General features: G+C 32.7%; 1 protein-coding gene across 1 annotated transcript in view; it reads left to right on the top strand.

Moving 5' to 3' along the window:
• Positions 1-17,106, top strand: part of SRP72 (signal recognition particle 72) — a 35,331-nt gene that overhangs the window by 16,251 nt on the left and 1,974 nt on the right. The window contains exons 6-18 of the mRNA XM_074229368.1: positions 514-545; positions 1,193-1,317; positions 1,416-1,473; positions 2,445-2,576; positions 3,359-3,487; positions 4,584-4,656; positions 7,341-7,405; positions 10,533-10,628; positions 12,772-12,875; positions 13,090-13,167; positions 13,527-13,664; positions 15,187-15,224; positions 16,354-16,513. Of these exons, the coding sequence (XP_074085469.1) occupies positions 514-545; positions 1,193-1,317; positions 1,416-1,473; positions 2,445-2,576; positions 3,359-3,487; positions 4,584-4,656; positions 7,341-7,405; positions 10,533-10,628; positions 12,772-12,875; positions 13,090-13,167; positions 13,527-13,664; positions 15,187-15,224; positions 16,354-16,513 (1,228 nt within the window). The remainder of the gene's footprint in view (positions 1-513; positions 546-1,192; positions 1,318-1,415; positions 1,474-2,444; positions 2,577-3,358; positions 3,488-4,583; positions 4,657-7,340; positions 7,406-10,532; positions 10,629-12,771; positions 12,876-13,089; positions 13,168-13,526; positions 13,665-15,186; positions 15,225-16,353; positions 16,514-17,106) is intronic.

The raw sequence follows: 17,106 nt of genomic DNA, 5'->3' as shown, positions 1-17,106 counted from the left end.
GAGTATTGTTTACAAAGTTTATTTTGTGTTAATATATTTCATGATGCCTTTTAAGTTCTTGTGGAAGAAGAGAAATAGGATGTTTGACTCTTCTTAAATAAATTTATTAGAATAATAATCTATCATTTTATGACTCCTAAACCACTTGTGCCTTTTCTTTTTTTGATAAATTTTCCTTCACTGAAGTTATAAATTTGAGATTGTTGAGATCAAAGTAGGTAGAAGAACTGATGAGAATAATAATGAGCAAGTTGGAAATAGCATGTGTATATGTGTCCCATAGATCTGACAGGGCAAAGGGAGAAGATTAGATATTCATAATGGAATTAATGAGATTGTAACAATGTCTATAGTGCATTTGATGTTCTCAGTAAACCTTGATTTGGCAGATAATTAAAAACACTTGATTCCTGCAAGCTTTTTCAAAGACTCTAGACCCAGCCATGTGGAATATAGAGAGGAAGTACTATAATCTCACCTAAGTTAATTTTTTAAACATTTTATTTTCTATAGATCTTTGTCGCCAATCACTCTCAGAAGACTCTGTAAGTATACTATTGTTGCTACATCAAATTTTAGATATTTAGAATCTAATAATAGATTTAATGATTTATTTTATAGATTTTAATGATTTGTGGCATACATAATAATTTGTTAAATTATTGAAATTCTGCTGTGTGCATTTAGTCATTAAGTGCATTTGAATTGAAAGTCTAGGTAGAGTAGAAACTTGGGTAACTGTTAGATATTCTTTTGAAGAAATATGTTCCCTTATATTTAATCTGTACCTAAAAAAACATAATAGTACTTCATACATCTCTATTGTTGCTCCTGTTTTTTGGATGATAGATTTTATATATATATATATATATACACATACACATACATACATATATATAAGTATTCTATTTTCTTCATATTTTCTTTAAATTTCTTACTCTCAACCTATATAGTCATTTCAATTTGGGGATTACAAAGAATCATTGAATCACAGAATCTGACAGAAACTTTAGAGGTCATCTTGTTAAATCCATTCCTGTATAAGAATATTTTCTGTGATCATCCAGACTTTGCTTGAAGACTTCCTACGAGGGTTAGTCCACTACCTCATGAGACAGTCCATTCTAGTTTTGGGTTATTATGTTTGTTATGTGTTGTTATTTCAGATTAAAACTCATATTTTCTTGCCTAGGATGTGACTGAGGAAGACATACAAGCAGAACTAGCAATCATTCATGGTCAAATGGCATATATTCTCCAGCTTCAGGGACATACAGATGAGGCATTGCAACTTTATAATCAGATAATAAAATTGAAGTAAGGAATTTATTAAAGATTGTGGTATTTTTTTCATGAGGACTTGTTTTTTTTTTTTTAATGGCTTTAGCATTTTGACTGTCATTTCTTGTCTACAGACCAACAGATGTAGGATTGCTTGCTGTAATTGCAAATAACATCATTACAATTAACAAGGTATGGAAAATTCTAAATGAAGTCATCATTACCTTTGTACCATCTAGTAATAAATGCTCCCTTTTCTCATAGCAAAACAAAAAAATTCTGTTAGAACAATATCAAAGGGTAATTGTTCTAGTACTCAATTTTCACATTATTTCATGTGAAAATTAAGCTTTCCATTGAGTAGAAAATTCAAACTATGTAGAAATGTTTATTTTGTGTGTGAATTGATTAAATACTTCTCTGTTTAAAGAAAAAGCTTTTAGTATGTATGTATTTTTGCAATTATAAGACTTTTTCCTTTGAGGATGATTATAATTTTTGGCATATATTCAGTGTCCTTTTTCTCCAAGAGTATATATGATTTAGATGATCAAAATTATTATCTGTTAACCTTAAGACTTCTTAGAAATCATTTTAGACTGGTCTTTAGATGATAGACATACTTGTGATATTTATTCATATATATATATATATATATATATATGTATATATATAATCTGCATGTATAGATATATGATATAATTTCCATGGTAAATTTAGTGCTTTTTCTATTTATTTGTATTAAAAAGCAGGTTATACTGAATGCTTTGCTATTTCCTTCCCGGACTCATTTAACAGAGGAGGAAATTAGGAAAACAGAATTAAGTGACTTGCCCATGGTCACATAAGTAAGTGTCTGAGGTCAGATTTAAAGTCAGGTCTTTCTGACTCCAAACTGGTGCTCTATATATGGTGTCACCTAACTGTCCAATACGGGGACTAAGGACCTCTTAAAGACTTGTTCTGCTTAAAGGGCATAGTATTTGCAGTTTCTCTTTAAGGGTTCAAAAGAATATATAATGTTTGTAACCTAACTAAATTTAATAAGCTAGATTTAACATTATCTAGTTGCAGAGTCTTTTTATAACAGTCAAACTAGAAGTCTTAAGAAACAAAAGACTGAGTGGCAGTTAGTAATGCTTGTGGATTTTTATAAATAATAGGACCAAAATGTCTTCGATTCCAAGAAAAAAGTGAAACTAACCAATGCAGACGGAGTAGAACATAAACTTTCCAAGAAACAGCTGCAGGCTATAGAATTTAACAAAGCTTTACTTGCTATGTATACAAACCAGGTAAGTAAGTCTCCTAATTATTATTACAAATATACAACATAAAATTCTCACTATTTTTTGCTATGATATTATATAAGGCTTACCTGCTCAAATCTATTTCATGTTAATTCTGTCTTTGTAAAACTATATATCATTCTTTTCTCTAAAGTGCTAATCATGTCATAGGTTCAAGAACAGTTTTTCATTTTTTTGTGGATGTATGAGTGAATTATTAATATTAATGAAACAAAGATCTTAATTCCCGATTCCTAAAATTCAGATTAAATTCTAATGTAATTTTAACTTTCCCTGAGTGCAGAATTCAGGATCTACAAAGTGTTTTTCCTTTTGTGTGATTGAAAGATAACTTAAATTTTCAAGTGATTAGATACTGAGTTAAAAATATTTAAATAAACTAATTTTTAAACAAATCCTCATGAAATATGGTTATTAACTAATGAGATTTTATTTTAAATGTCTTTATACATCCAAATATATATTTACTTCCTTGGAAAACATCACTGTGGAGAGCATGACACTTAGTGAAAAAGTGCTGATATTACTCAGATCATTTTAGGAACTTTTTTTGACTTTATATTTTAATAAATTGTACTTGCCAGATAAATGCATCTTTTTCTAAAGGACATAATGAGAATAAGAATACATGAAGTGCCAAACTTATTTTATGTAATTCATCCAAATAAAATTGCTGTGTTTTATTCCTTTTATTCTGTTCTGATTGTCATCTTGGTTGTGATAATTTACTTTTATATATGTGAAAAAATGAAATCTTATCTACCTAGGCAGATCAGTGCCGTAAAATATCAACCAGCTTACAGTCCCAAAGTCCTGAGCATCTCTTACCCGTGTTAATACAAGCTGCCCAACTCTGCCGGGAAAAGCAACATGCAAAAGCAATAGACCTCCTTCAGGTGACTGCATAATTTATTTTAAATGAGGTTGATAGTTGTGACCTATTGCATAATTTTCATCTTGATTTAGCAACTCTTAAAACTTGGTAGGGAGTTGATGATAATAGATAATTGGTAAGTCATAAATCTGTTTTAGTTCATTTTTAAATTACACCATTATTAGATTGTGAAATTCTCTCTTGTCACAAACACATTGAATGCCTTTTCCTTTAGAGACCTATTTTATGTTAGTTCCAGACTGCTTTTGTCAGAACATGCTTTCTGTGGTGTCAGGCATAAGATGGGCCACAGAAAACTATTCTTTTTTCCATTACTGATTTCTAGATTAGTCATAGCCCAGATTCATGAGGTTTTGAAGATACGCTCTAGCTTCTGATTTTATTAATAGGGGAAACTGACTGTATATTTGGTTTTCTTATTTGGAATTTGGGTGAGAAGCAAGCAAAAGCAGACAACATTTATTGGAAGATCTACCTCAAATTTATCTCTTACACTTTGTGAAATGCAGTGAAATATCTTCCAGGAAAGCTGATGTATCTGAACATTATCCAGAGAGAAAAGGTAAAGAGTAGAAGTTATAGTGACTATACATTTTTAAGAGCACTTATTCAAATCCATAATATTCATAATAATCATAATTCATATTTGTAAACATGAGAAACTCAAGAGTCAGAATTTATATAGTACTTTAAAGTTTGCAGAGCACTTCACATATGATCCATCACAACCCCATGAGGGTGGTATTACAGTTGTTATTCTCATTTTAGAAATGAGAGAACTGAGATTCAAAAGAGGATAAGGACTTGTCCATGGACACATGACTTTTCAGGCTTGAAGCCCAGCTCTCTTTCTAATATATTATGCAGCTTCTTAATACCTTTGAGTATACCTTTGAGCAGAAATATGTGTTGAGATGATTATCTTTTTTATCTTCCAAAGTAGGGTTTTCCAGAACCTTCATGACTCAAATTATGTCCTAAAAATTAATTCATTAAAAGCTTGAGAGATCAAGTTTGAGAGATCAAGAGTTCAAAGGAGTGAGTTTATAGAATAAAATATTTGATAAGTTTCTATTTTTTCCTCTAAAAATACTTAGGAATTTTCAGAACAGCATCCAGCCAATGCAGCAGAAATTAAATTGACCATGGCTCAGCTGAAAATTGCTCAAGGTATTGCTTTGTTTAATACTTGTGTATTGTTGTTTTGTTTTTAATGAAGCTTGGAATGGTTTGAGTTATCCTGAAGTAACATTGACTTGATACAAGATTCAAATGTAGGAAGAACCATGTTGGAAACTAAGACTTAATGAATTGGTCTTTTGATAAGATCTTTATATATTCAGAAGAGTATTGAACTGACTTTACAATTAAAAGTTGCACGCAGGGGTGGCTAGGTGGCGCAGTTGGATAGAGCACTGGCCCTGATGTCAGGAGTACCTGGGTTCAAATGTGACCTCAGACACTTAATAATTAGCTACCTGTGTGGCCTTGGGCAAGCCACTTAACTCCACTGCCTTGTAAAAAAACCTAAAAAAAGTTGCAGGCAAAAGTCTGCTTATAGAATCATACAACTGAAAAGAATTTTGAAATAATTTAGGATTACCTGCTCCTTTAACAGATGAAGAAACTGAGCCCTGGAACTAACCCAGAATCAGCAGGACTAGTATCTTAAATTCAGATCTTTTCCTTTTCCTCACACTTTTTTTTTTTTTTTGCTAGGCAATGGGGTTAAGTGGCTTGCCCAAGGCCACACAGCTAGCTAATTATTAAGTGTCTGAGACCTGATTTGAACCCAGGTACTCCTGACTCTAGGGCCGATGCTTTATCTACTGCGCCACCTAGCCGCCCCTTTTTCCTCAAATTCTTAATCAGAATTTTAGACCACCTTCCTTCCCATGAGCAACAACAAGAGCCATTTCATAAATAATAGATGTTTTGTTCATATATTTAAAATATGATTTGAGTCACTCAGTGCTTTGACAATATTTAGGGAAGGAAACTTCCTTTCTGAGTTTGTTAGCACATGTAGACTCTTTAACAGCTGTTTCACATAATAACATAGTTCTCCTTGCCCAAGGCAAATTCTCTGCATGCAAATGTGATGCTGTCCCTTTCTGTACATCTCTAGCAGACTTCTCCCTTTCTCATCCTGACTTTCTCACACATCTTTAGTCTTTCTTGGTCTACTGACTGCTTTCCTACAGCTTATAAACATGACTATATCTTCTCCATCCTCAGATTCATCCATCTGAGCTATCATCTTATATTTCCTCCCTTTTGTAGCTAAAATCCTTGAGAAAGCCAGCAAAAAGTAGATTTTTGTGCTTCCTTTCCTCCCACTCTTAGCTCTCAACTTGGATTTCTCACCTTAGCATTCAATCAAAACTGTTTATTCCAAAGTTACCAGTGATCTCTGAATTGCCAAATTCAGTTGCAGTTTCTTAGTCCTCATCCTTCTTGACCTCTCTCTATCCTTTGAAGCTATTTATCACACTTTTCTCAATACTCTTTTCCCTCTAGGCTTTTGGAACCCTCTAAACTCTCTTGGTTCTCTATGGTCTCTATCTGACTCAGCCTCCTGTGCTAGATCTTCATCCAGTTTATGCCCACTCATTAGCTCCCATGTGATTTGGTCATCATCTGTTTCTGTGCTGGTGACTCTCTTTTTGTGCTAACCTTCAGTCTTTCATCTCAAGCTACCTGTTTGATATCTTAAATTGGATATTCTGATGGCTGCTTAAATTCAAAATGTCCAAAACTGAATTCATTCTCTTCCCCCATATCCTCTCCTCTTTTCAATATCTGTTACTGTCAAGGGCACTCCAACCTAGGTGTCATCCTTGATTTTTCCACTCCCTCTCCCAGCCAATCTGTTGTGAAGGCTTTTGATTTACCTTTGCAAGGTCTCTTGCATATACTGCCATTTTCCTCTAACACTGACACTGTCTGATACAGGTTCTCATCTTCTCCTGCTTGGACTATTATGAGGGTCTGCTGGCCAGTCTGCTTGCCTTAAGTTTTTTTTTTTCCCCCCATTCTAGGCCATCTTCTACTTAGATGTCAAAGTGCTGCTCTTAATTTCTTTCCCTAAGTTTTCTCATCTGTGAACTAGGCAGCCCCATTTCTTGTAGTTGATCCTGGTATGGCATGAACTCCTGTCCTTTCCTCTTGGACAATATGTAGCTTGTTTATCTCCTTTGTAAAATGTGAACACAATGTCTTAAGTCCTCCTGTGGTCTGATTAGAAGAGAGTTTTAGCAGACTCATCTTCTGGTTATATGTTTTATAAAAGATTAGAAAAAGATTAGAAAAGAAAAGGAAATAGTAGGTTAATTTTTCAGGAAAACTTTTTTTTGTTTGTTTTTTTGCAAGGTAAATGGGGTTAAGTGGCTTGCCCAAGCCACACAGCTAGGTAATTATTAAGTGTCTGAGGTCGGATTTGAACTCAGATACTCCTGACTCCAGGGCCAGTGCTCTATCCACTGTGCCACCTAGCCACCCCAGGAAAACTTTTTATAGTACTCCTCATGCTCCCAGGGTCATAGCCATTTTTTATTAGAGGCTGGATTGAATCAGGTCCTGCCTCTGAGGACAGTTCCTTCTTCACTAAGGAGTTTTTGCCCTTTGAACAAATAATCCGGTATTTGCACACTTGAAATAAAAAATTGTCAGAGGAAGGGAAAATAGCATTATCTTTTGTAACTTTTTGGAGGAGACTAACTATTAAGTTAATATAAATCATTGACTTTCATTTTGTTGTTGATTTTAGGAATGGGAGAAGGGAAAAGAAATGGTATAGTAAAATTTGTATGGCATAGTTTTTTATAAAATAATTCTAATATTTTATCCTGCAGGTAACATTACCAAAGCATGTCTAATCTTGAGAAGTATAGGAGAGTTAAAGCATAAACCAGGCATGGTGAGTTATACCTTTAATTTATGTTAAATTATATTATATTGTATACCTATGTATAATTCATACAGCATAAATTAGGAGCTTATTGGTAGCTGTCACTTTTTAAATTTATATTGCTGAAGAATTAATCAGAGCACTGTAAATTCAGCTTGTTTTTAAAAATTTCTTGTGTAAGAGAGCCAGATCACAGACTTATATTAAGTGTTAGAGCCAAATTATTTGAGGTAAGTATAGCAAAATAGTTTCTTATCTTCTGAAAATCTTTTTAAAAAATCAAGTGAAGGAGGTAATAAAGTTATTAGGAGAGGGAGATACAGTTTTAGTAGATTGAGAAGACTTAAGAAAATTAGTCAGGTTCAGCAACCAAGTGGGGATATAGGAATAGTTTTTGGTAGCTAATATATTCTAAGAAGTATTTTTTATCACCAATGTTTCTGATTATATTATTCTTCCTCTTCCCTCCGGAGACATTCCTTATAACAAAGTATTGTTATTGTTTTAAAAGAGAGAGATAAAGAAGAAAACAATTCAGTAAAATCAAACTATATGAAATCTGGAGAGAGAAATTGAACATTATGTGTCATTCACAGATTCCCACCCACCTTGCTCCTCAGTGAAGGGATTTGGGGCAAGGAATCTTATATTTTATCTTGGAGTCAAACTTGTTCTTTATATTTTGCAGCCTTTCATTTTAGTAGCTTTGTGATTTTTTTCCTATTTATGTTGATCTGATCATCATATATGTTTTTTTCTGTCTCTGTTCTTTTTATCATTTCATATAAGCCTTTCCATGCTTTGCCCTTTTTCAAATAAAAGGGAATGTTTATGTTTAAAAACAAGCTTCAAAAACAAAAGACCAACACTTTTACTGCTACAAATTGATAAGTGTTTTCAGTAGGTCAACAGCCCTCATACTGTTTGAAGATTTCTTAAGATAAGTAAAATCATTGAGCAAACAAAATTAGACAAACACCAAATACATCAAATCCAAAAAGTATTAAAATTTTCTTGTATTTTGAATTAAATTTGTCTTGAAATAACAAAAACTTTTCTCATATAATTTATGCCCTAATGTACTAAATTTTGAACAGAAAATTTTTCAGAATTTTTAAAAATTGAAATTATTTTTCAAAAACATTAGGTACACTTAACCCCATTGCCTTGCAAAAAAAAAACCCTTTAAAAAACATTAGGTAGTAAATTTATTTAAATTAAATTTATTTAAGAATCTAGTTAGTTGAGAGGCTATAACTTCATTAGAATACCATTGCCCATGTTTTCACAAGGCATTATTGTTAACTATTTGATTATTATTAGTATCAGCAGTTTATCTACAACATTTTTAACAAGGTAAATTGGAGACATGATAGCCATGCTTCTTTAGTTGTCATGGGTTCATTGCTTCTTGTACCACAATGTGTTTAGCCATCTCCCAGTCAGGAGATATCTACCTTGTTCTAGTGGTCTGCTATCACAAACAGTTTTCCATTAATTATTTTAATTTATAGAGAGCCTTTCTTTTTGTTGTTGACCTCATTGAAATATATGTGTAGAAGTGATGGAATCTTGAGTCAGAGGGTACAGTCATTTTTGTCACTTTATTTGCATAATTTTAAATTACTTTTCAGAATGGTTGTACCACTTCACAACTTCACCCACAGTGCATTAATGTTGCTTTGACAGGTAATTGATGGATAATTGATAATTAAGTCAATCTGCAAGTTGAACAGATTTTTTTTAATTGCCTCAAAGCTTCCTATGCAAAAGAAAATTCCTCACACTCTCTCAGTAGCCTATGGTCCTTTGCAGTAATGTCAGAATTCTGAAAATAAAAGTAAAATGGTCTTGAAGTCCCAATTCTATATTTTTCCTCAGTTATAAAACCATGTATCTAATTGTATTTCTTTATAACTGGAACAATTTAATCATAGTTGATTTAACTGTTTTGATTTGCTAATTACTCATACTAGTTTCATTGGAATCCTTATTTTAAAATTTAAACATACATTTGTGACAGTGCTACTGTAGGTAGGTCTTGAGGGGTTTTCCTTAAATTACTGTAGTATTTTGTAAATCGGAAATTTTATTTTTGCAACTTGGTTCCCTATTTTAATCATCAAATTTATAACTTTTATTTGGGAACAAAAGGGAATTTTTTTTGTTTGATCTTATTTAGTAACAGAAATAGGCTGTATTATTTATTTGCACTGAAATAGATTTTGTGGAGATTTCATTTGTTTAGGATAGAAATTAAATGAATTTCTACAAAGTAACAATGGGGACTCCAAAAAAATTCTAAATTTCAACCCATTCAGAAATTCTTGAAAATCAAATGACTTTTCCAAACACCCTTTGGGAGTTATTTTTCTCAATTGAAATTTGTCATGAAATCTAATATGAGCCTGCTTTTATGCTTTATAAAGCCAGTTAAAAGATTCAGTTCTTGTACCTTGGAATGAAATTATTAGCACACTGGACACATGTCTCCAAGAAGACTTGGATTCCCTGGAATCAGGGATTCTCTGGAATTGACCTACAGTAAACCATGGAACAGCTGTAATGCAAGAAGGGTCCATTCAAATAAAGATCATCTATTCCTGAGTAGACAGTCTTCATGAGTTGTAGCTAAAATAATTTATTTCCTGTGAGACTGGTCCTTGGGTGGCAGTTATTGGAGGGCTTATGGTCAAAACTTTCAACTCTTCTACCACGGAAGTATGACAGTGACTCAACAAAACTTCACAGCTTCATTAAGAGGACATTATCAGTGTGACCCAAATTTTTCAAATAAAAAAATTGATGCCCAAAGAGGTTAAGTGATTTGCCTTTTGCTAGTAAATGTTAATTTTAAATAACTATTCAACTGAAAAAGTTATACTTTTCTTATGTTCCTTAGAAGAATGAATGATAAATGTTTAAAGTCTTTTTCATTCCTCACAGTTCTTTCTTTTGGGAAGAGAATGCTTTAGTTGGTCCCAATAATAGCTTTATAATACACATGATAACAGTTATTGACAAGGAAGCCAGAATATATTGACTATCACCTCCATAATATTTCTGACTTTAGAAAAAGATAGAAAATTCACGATGGGTTTTACTGTATAGTGTTCATTTAAAAATTTGTGTATAGGTATCTGCATTAGTAACAATGTACAGTCATGAAGAAGATATTGATAGTGCCATTGAGGTCTTTACGCAAGCTATCCAGTGGTACCAAAATCACCAGGTAAGTAAATTTAATTGGGAATATTTTGGACTACATTAATTAAAAAGTTTAAATTGTATTATTTAAAGGATTGAGTAGATGGTCCTTGACAACTCTAGATTTGTGAGCCTTTCTCTTTTTAAACTTTATTTGAACTTCTCTTATGTACAAGTAAAGTCCTCTCCTCCCCCAAGAACTAGCATTATTCAAGAAGATTAAAAAAATAACCTTTTTATGACAATTTACTTATACGTAATACTACCATCTAAAAGTATGTTCAGACTCTGAAGACTGACCTTTGAATTTGTTTGCTGACTGCATATTTAGATATTTTGTTATCTTCCATTTTAGTTTTTAAATTCAAGTCAATTGTGAAAACAAAAGCCCTAAAATGAAATCAGATAAAGTTATGGAAATTTCTCTCTTTGACAGTTATCACATTACATGAACCAAAATAACCCCAGTAGTCATTTGATTTCTTTTTTTATTTTGGCAAGACAAAGGGATTAAGTGGCTTTCCCAAGGGCCGCACAGCTAGATAATTATTAAGTGTCTGAGACTGGATTTGAACTCAGGTACTCCTGACTCCAGAGCTGGTGCTCTATCCACTGCACCTACCTAGCTGCCCCGCAATAGTAATTTGAAAAGCATGAGAGACAGTGTGACATAGTGAATAGATAGTTGGTCTTGGAGTCAAGTAGACCTTTTCTAGTCCAAAACCCTCCTCTGACAGGGACATTATTGTGACCTCAGACAAGACCTTAATGGTCTAAAAGCTGCAGATCCTTGTTGGTAAACATTCCTAACCAGGAGGACCTATCTATTCAAGATAGATACATGGAGACACTACTAGTATGGTACCATGCTGAAGAACTGTCAGTAAAAACATTGCAGAGAATTTGTTTTTTTTTTTTCGGGTTTCTTGTACCATTTGCATACTAAATTCTTAAGAATCAGGAGAAGACTGCAGCATTTGCAGCTTTGTCCTTCAAGTGTAATTAGTCCTGAGAAGGACAAATCTTGATATTACATCATGATTTCAGTCCAAGAAGTTATTAGGGGAAACTTTTTGCCAGTTTTGGATTAGTCATGAGTCCACAGTCGTCTTTTCCACCTAAGTCCTTGTCCATTTAATGGATGATGTGGTTACTGATTCACTGCACCAAAAGATCTGCCAGCTTCCTTATGGTAACCTTTTGGCTAGTCTTCTGGGTAGATTTTTTTATGTTCAACTAGTTTGGTATCTGTACTTTGAAACCTTTATAAGCTTTCCCCCTAAAAGAGGCATCAGATTAGACTTCATTGAAGGGTTCAGAGAGATACATACTGGGTAATAATGCAATAAATGGGGAGCATGTTCTCTAAAAAATGTTCAATAACAGATTCTAATACCAGCTGTCCTCAATTTATAAACTTTTAAAAACCATGTGTTATTTAGGAGTGGAGCATTTCCCTTCCACTGGGGATCTGTGTGCTCCTACCATTGCTGACTTTTTTTTGGGGGGTGGCTTCTTTCCCTTCAGAGGCAGCTAGGTGACCCAAATCTGGTCTCATACACTCACCCTCCACTTGACCTCTGTTTCTTTCAGTGTTCTCAGCTAACCATAGCAACCACTTCTCAAGATTATGTGAGAAAGAATCATATTTGTTAAACTTTGACATACATCAGGTGTTTAATAAATGCTTAGTATGTTCTGAAGTCCAGGAAGACAGGTAGAAGAGAGTTGGAAGAAGAGTCTCTGTAATAGAATTGAAATGAGTTTATAATGTAAAATAGAAGTAGTTAGTTTCTTCAGCTTTGTTAGTAAACAGTTAAACTACAAAAATGGCTTTAATTTTTGTGTGCAGTGGATGGGGTTATTCTAGGAATCTGATCTTTTTGGTAACTATTTCTAGGGAAAAATAGACCCCATTTCAAACAATATTTTAAAAATGAACATTGTAGAGTTGGCTAGTATTTTAAGTTGGCTCTTGGTCAGCTTATCGTTTTATTTCCCCCATCCCCACCCCCCTTTCAAGTATTCTTCAAATAACAGGTAATAAATAGAAGCTTAGATAGAGGAATTAATGAAGAAACAAACTTATGTGGTCTAAATAGTTTTCACTTTAGTGACACTTGTTAAATACTTTGCCTAAAATTTTTCTTTTTTTAATGAACCTGCAGCCAAAGTCTTCTGTTCATTTGTCCTTGATAAGAGAAGCTGCCAACTTCAAACTCAAATATGGGAGGAAGAAGGATGCAATTAGTGACCTGGAGCAGCTATGGAAGTAAACTTTTATGGGTGCATGGGTGGACATCTTAATTGCTTTACCATTATATTATATCCATGGACTTTTTTGCTGGGGTGGGATTTTTTTTGCTTTTCTTTGTATTTTTTTTTTTTTTTGACTTCATCATTGAATGCATTAGGCTCTTAATAAATGCTTGTTGATTAATTCATGTTTGGGATTTTTGTTTTTAACTTTTTCAATTTTCTCTCAGGCAAAATCCAAAAGATGTTCACACTTTGGCACAGCTTATCTCTGCTTATTCACTGGTAGATCCTGAGAAGGCAAAAGTGTATCCTTTTTTTTTCTTGGACAGATTTGAATTCACACATCTGATAAGATCCATCACTTCCAATCTGTGTTTAAGATTGGTGAATATTTTAGAATTATGTGTTCATTAAGCCATGCCATTGGGATTCTGATATACCACTGATCTAAGGGAAGGATGCAACCCTTCTTCTATAATATTTTATCAAGATATATGGTGCATAAATATTATATGTTAATTTAGCTTGCAAATATCAATGCATTCTTTGTTTTTATTCTATCTGGGATTTAAAGGCTGTATTTACTGTTGTGGAAAAATGAGACTATCATGTACTATCAGTGTATGTGTTCATTTTGTTTTCCTGAACTTTTATTCTGTCACAGTCTTAGTAAATACTTGCCCTCGTCAGATAGTATGTCCCTAAAAGTAGATGTAGACGCACTTGAAAATTCCCATGGTGCTACATACATTCGGAAGAAAGGCGGGAAGCTTGTTGGAGATAACCCAATGAAAGAACAAGGGTAATGATTTTTCATTGTTAATCCTACTAAAGACCTTTTGGAAAAACACCAGCAAATAACACTATAAAAAGCATGCAGTTTAAAGATCATTTGGAAATTTTTTTATTCCTTCAGTTTTCCTTGAAATGTTAAATTGTTTTACTTTGCAATTTGAAAAGTGCAATCATTTAGTGGCTGATTTTTCCTTTGTAATTTTATCCTTTATTTTTTCTTTAATTGTCAGAGGGACTACAATTTTCCAACCTAATCAAGATCTCTAAAATATCATTAGTTAAGTTCAAGTCACATTTTGTTAGTTTTCCCATATGCTTCCTTTTTAGTTTCTTTTTTTAATATTATATTTCTTTGATTAAATTTGGGTGAATTAGAGAATACTTTTTTATTAATTCACTTTCTGATACCTTGCTTCCCCCTCCCATTTCACTATCCCATTTTAAAAACCTGTTGTATGTATAATACTTTTAAGTTTTTGGTATATTTTATAGTATAAATGTTTCATTAGGCATGTGTAGGGACAGAAGCAGCCTGGTAAAACGTAAAGAAAGTTTTAGATTGGGTATCAGAGCCTGACTGGGATTTCTGATTTACATTTTACTGTTTGAGCTTCCTGGGCCTCAGTTTTCTTACCTGTAAAATGAGAGATTTGACTGAAATGATTTTTGAGATTTCTTTTATCTCTAAATCTGTGATCCTAGAATATTTTGTCTTCATGCTCAATTTCGAAATGAAAGACCTAAGTCCAAGTCAAAGCAGGAAACAGGTTGTTTCTTATATTTTCTGGTATCACTGGTTAAAAGTTTTAGGGAGATTAATGAAGCTGATAAAATTTAACAACTGGCAGAAAATAACCTTGATATAGTAGAAGGCACCTTTAGTTGAAGGTTAAGAGTTCTGGTTTGTAGTTCCTTCTCTAGCAATAACTAACTATGTGACTTTAGACAAGTCACTTAATTCCTTTGAGTCTATTTCTTCTTGCCAACTATAAGGGCTATATAACCTTTTAGGTTCATTTCATCTCTAATAATTATAATCCACCTGTTTATTAAAAAACAAAAACAGTTTTTGATCATGGATGTTTAGACCTGAAATAGTTACTCTTTTTTGTTATCTATTTAACTGTTCAGGTTGTTTTTGAAATATATATATTTAACTTTGCTTGGCCCCCCAGAAAAGACGATAGTAAAAGTTCTGCATTCTTGTGAGGCGTAGAATATCATATTACATAGTAGGAAAAAGCTATGGGTTTGGAATCATAGAACTTTGGTTCAAATTCGGATCCTGATCTTAAACCTGTTGTTTAACATCTAAGAATCTTGGTTTCTTTAATAGGTAAATTAAGGGTGGTCATTTATTCTGTTCTCTAGTCCTAAATCATGCTTGTAAATAGTGATAGTTTTGTATATTTCTTATTTTCTTTGTTAGATTTTAAGTGTTAGACAGGAAGCTCCATTGTTTATGTTCATCAGTATCTTGCAATCAGTAGTTGCTCCAATAATATTTGATGTTTTCATTGCTTTTTTAGGCAAGGAGATATAAAGAAAAAGAAGAAAAAAAAGAAAGGTAAATTTGTTTTGTATATTCCAATAATTACTATTGGATAAAACCAAATTTTCTTTCTATCTTTTAATGAAATCTTCTGGAAGAAATATTCTTTTATCCTTTTAGTTCCTTATAGCTAGAATTGTGTTATTCACATTACTGACAATTTTTCCACTATATTTTTTACATCAGATTTGCTCTATATTTATATAATAGTCTTTTTTTTTTGTAGAAATAAGGGTTCTTATTTTTTGTGTAGAAATGAGTATTCTTCAGATCATAGGTGAAGGTTGTATTCTGGTTTAACTGACTTTGAAATTAGTTCCAGATATGCTAGCATATAAGGCAAGGACTCCTTTTCCCCATAGTAAGTACAGATTGCAAAAAGATCTTTGTATTATTGTCATATGTATTTAAAATTTTGGTTGCACTAATTTCCTTATATGTGTATATATATCATGAGTTACATGGAGAATCAGAAATCTTATCTCTTAAGAGAAAACTCTCACTGAATTTTGACTTATTTAACCAGGTTTTATTTTAATTAGAAAATATCCCCAAATTTTTTTAAAATAAAGATCAGTCATAGAATTTAATCCAGGTTGTACATAAAAAAAATATATAAATCATTTCATAAGATATGTTTATAAGATATATGCTTCTGGATCTTTGTATTAAGGTGAAGACCTAATAATGGTATTTGATGGATCAAAGACTATGCACCATATAGACCTTTGAGCATAGTTGTAGATTGTTCTCCAAAATGATTGGACCACTTTAGTACTCCACTAATACTTCATTAATGTGCCTATATTCTTCCATTAACTCCAGCAATTGTCATTTTTGATAGGGGCTGATAGGGAAATTGGTATATAATTTTCTTTATCTGTTTTTATTCTCCCTGGTTTAGGTATCAGCACCATATTTATGTTATAAAAGGAATTTGGTAGGACTCCTTCTTTGCCTTCTTTCCTAAATAATTTACATAAAATGAAATTAATGATGTTATAAATATCCAAAAAGATCCTTGACAGAAAGAAGTTCCCCATCCCTGACTTACAGCTTGATTTTTGTTTTTTCAGTTTTGGCTTATTTTATTTAGGAAAAAAAATCATGTCTATATAAACTCTGATTATTTTTTTTTAATTAGGAAAACTACCCAAAAATTATGATCCTAAAGTTACCCCAGATCCAGAACGATGGCTTCCAATGCGAGAGCGTTCCTACTACAGGGGAAGAAAGAAGGGTAAAAAGAAGGATTTGATAGGAAAAGGGACACAGGGAACAGCTTCAGCAGCTTCATCTGAATTGTAAGTGATGACTATTTTCACACCACCTTCAGTCTCAAAGGACATAGCATTTTATTTCTTGAAGTTCATTTAATGCCTTCTATCAGTATTCTTCAAACATTTTCAATCACAAACCCCTATTTGAACACATCCCATCCTATAAGTGTAGTTATAGTTACTTTTATACTAATGCCCTTTTGTACTAATTATACAAATTATAAAACTTATAAAAATTATAAAAGTATAAATTTTTAAAGGGTAAGATGAAGATGAAAAAAATTTGACCTTTGAGTTAATAGGGAACCACTGAAATTTATTGATTAGGGTTTAACATTATCAGATTTATGTTTAGAAAGTTCATTTTGACTGCTGTGTGGATAGTAGCTAAGAAAGGGAAAGAGACTTTTTGAGTAATCAAGTCTATAGATGATGAGGCTTTTACCAGGAGTTGCTATGTATGTAGAGAGGAAGAAGGGGATGTCAAAGATGTAGTGGAAGGAAGTAAAGAAGGATGGGAGAAAATATTATATAATGAGATCCATGATCAAGATAACAACATCCGTGATTGTCCCAAAAGGGGCAAAGTGAGACTTTTTAACCAATCATTGCCATAG

Source organism: Macrotis lagotis, chromosome 3, assembly GCF_037893015.1.
Source record: "Macrotis lagotis isolate mMagLag1 chromosome 3, bilby.v1.9.chrom.fasta, whole genome shotgun sequence".
Lineage (NCBI taxonomy): Eukaryota > Metazoa > Chordata > Mammalia > Peramelemorphia > Peramelidae > Macrotis > Macrotis lagotis.
The sequence above is the reverse complement of the archived record's forward strand: the minus strand, read 5'-3'. Positions and strand labels throughout refer to the sequence as shown.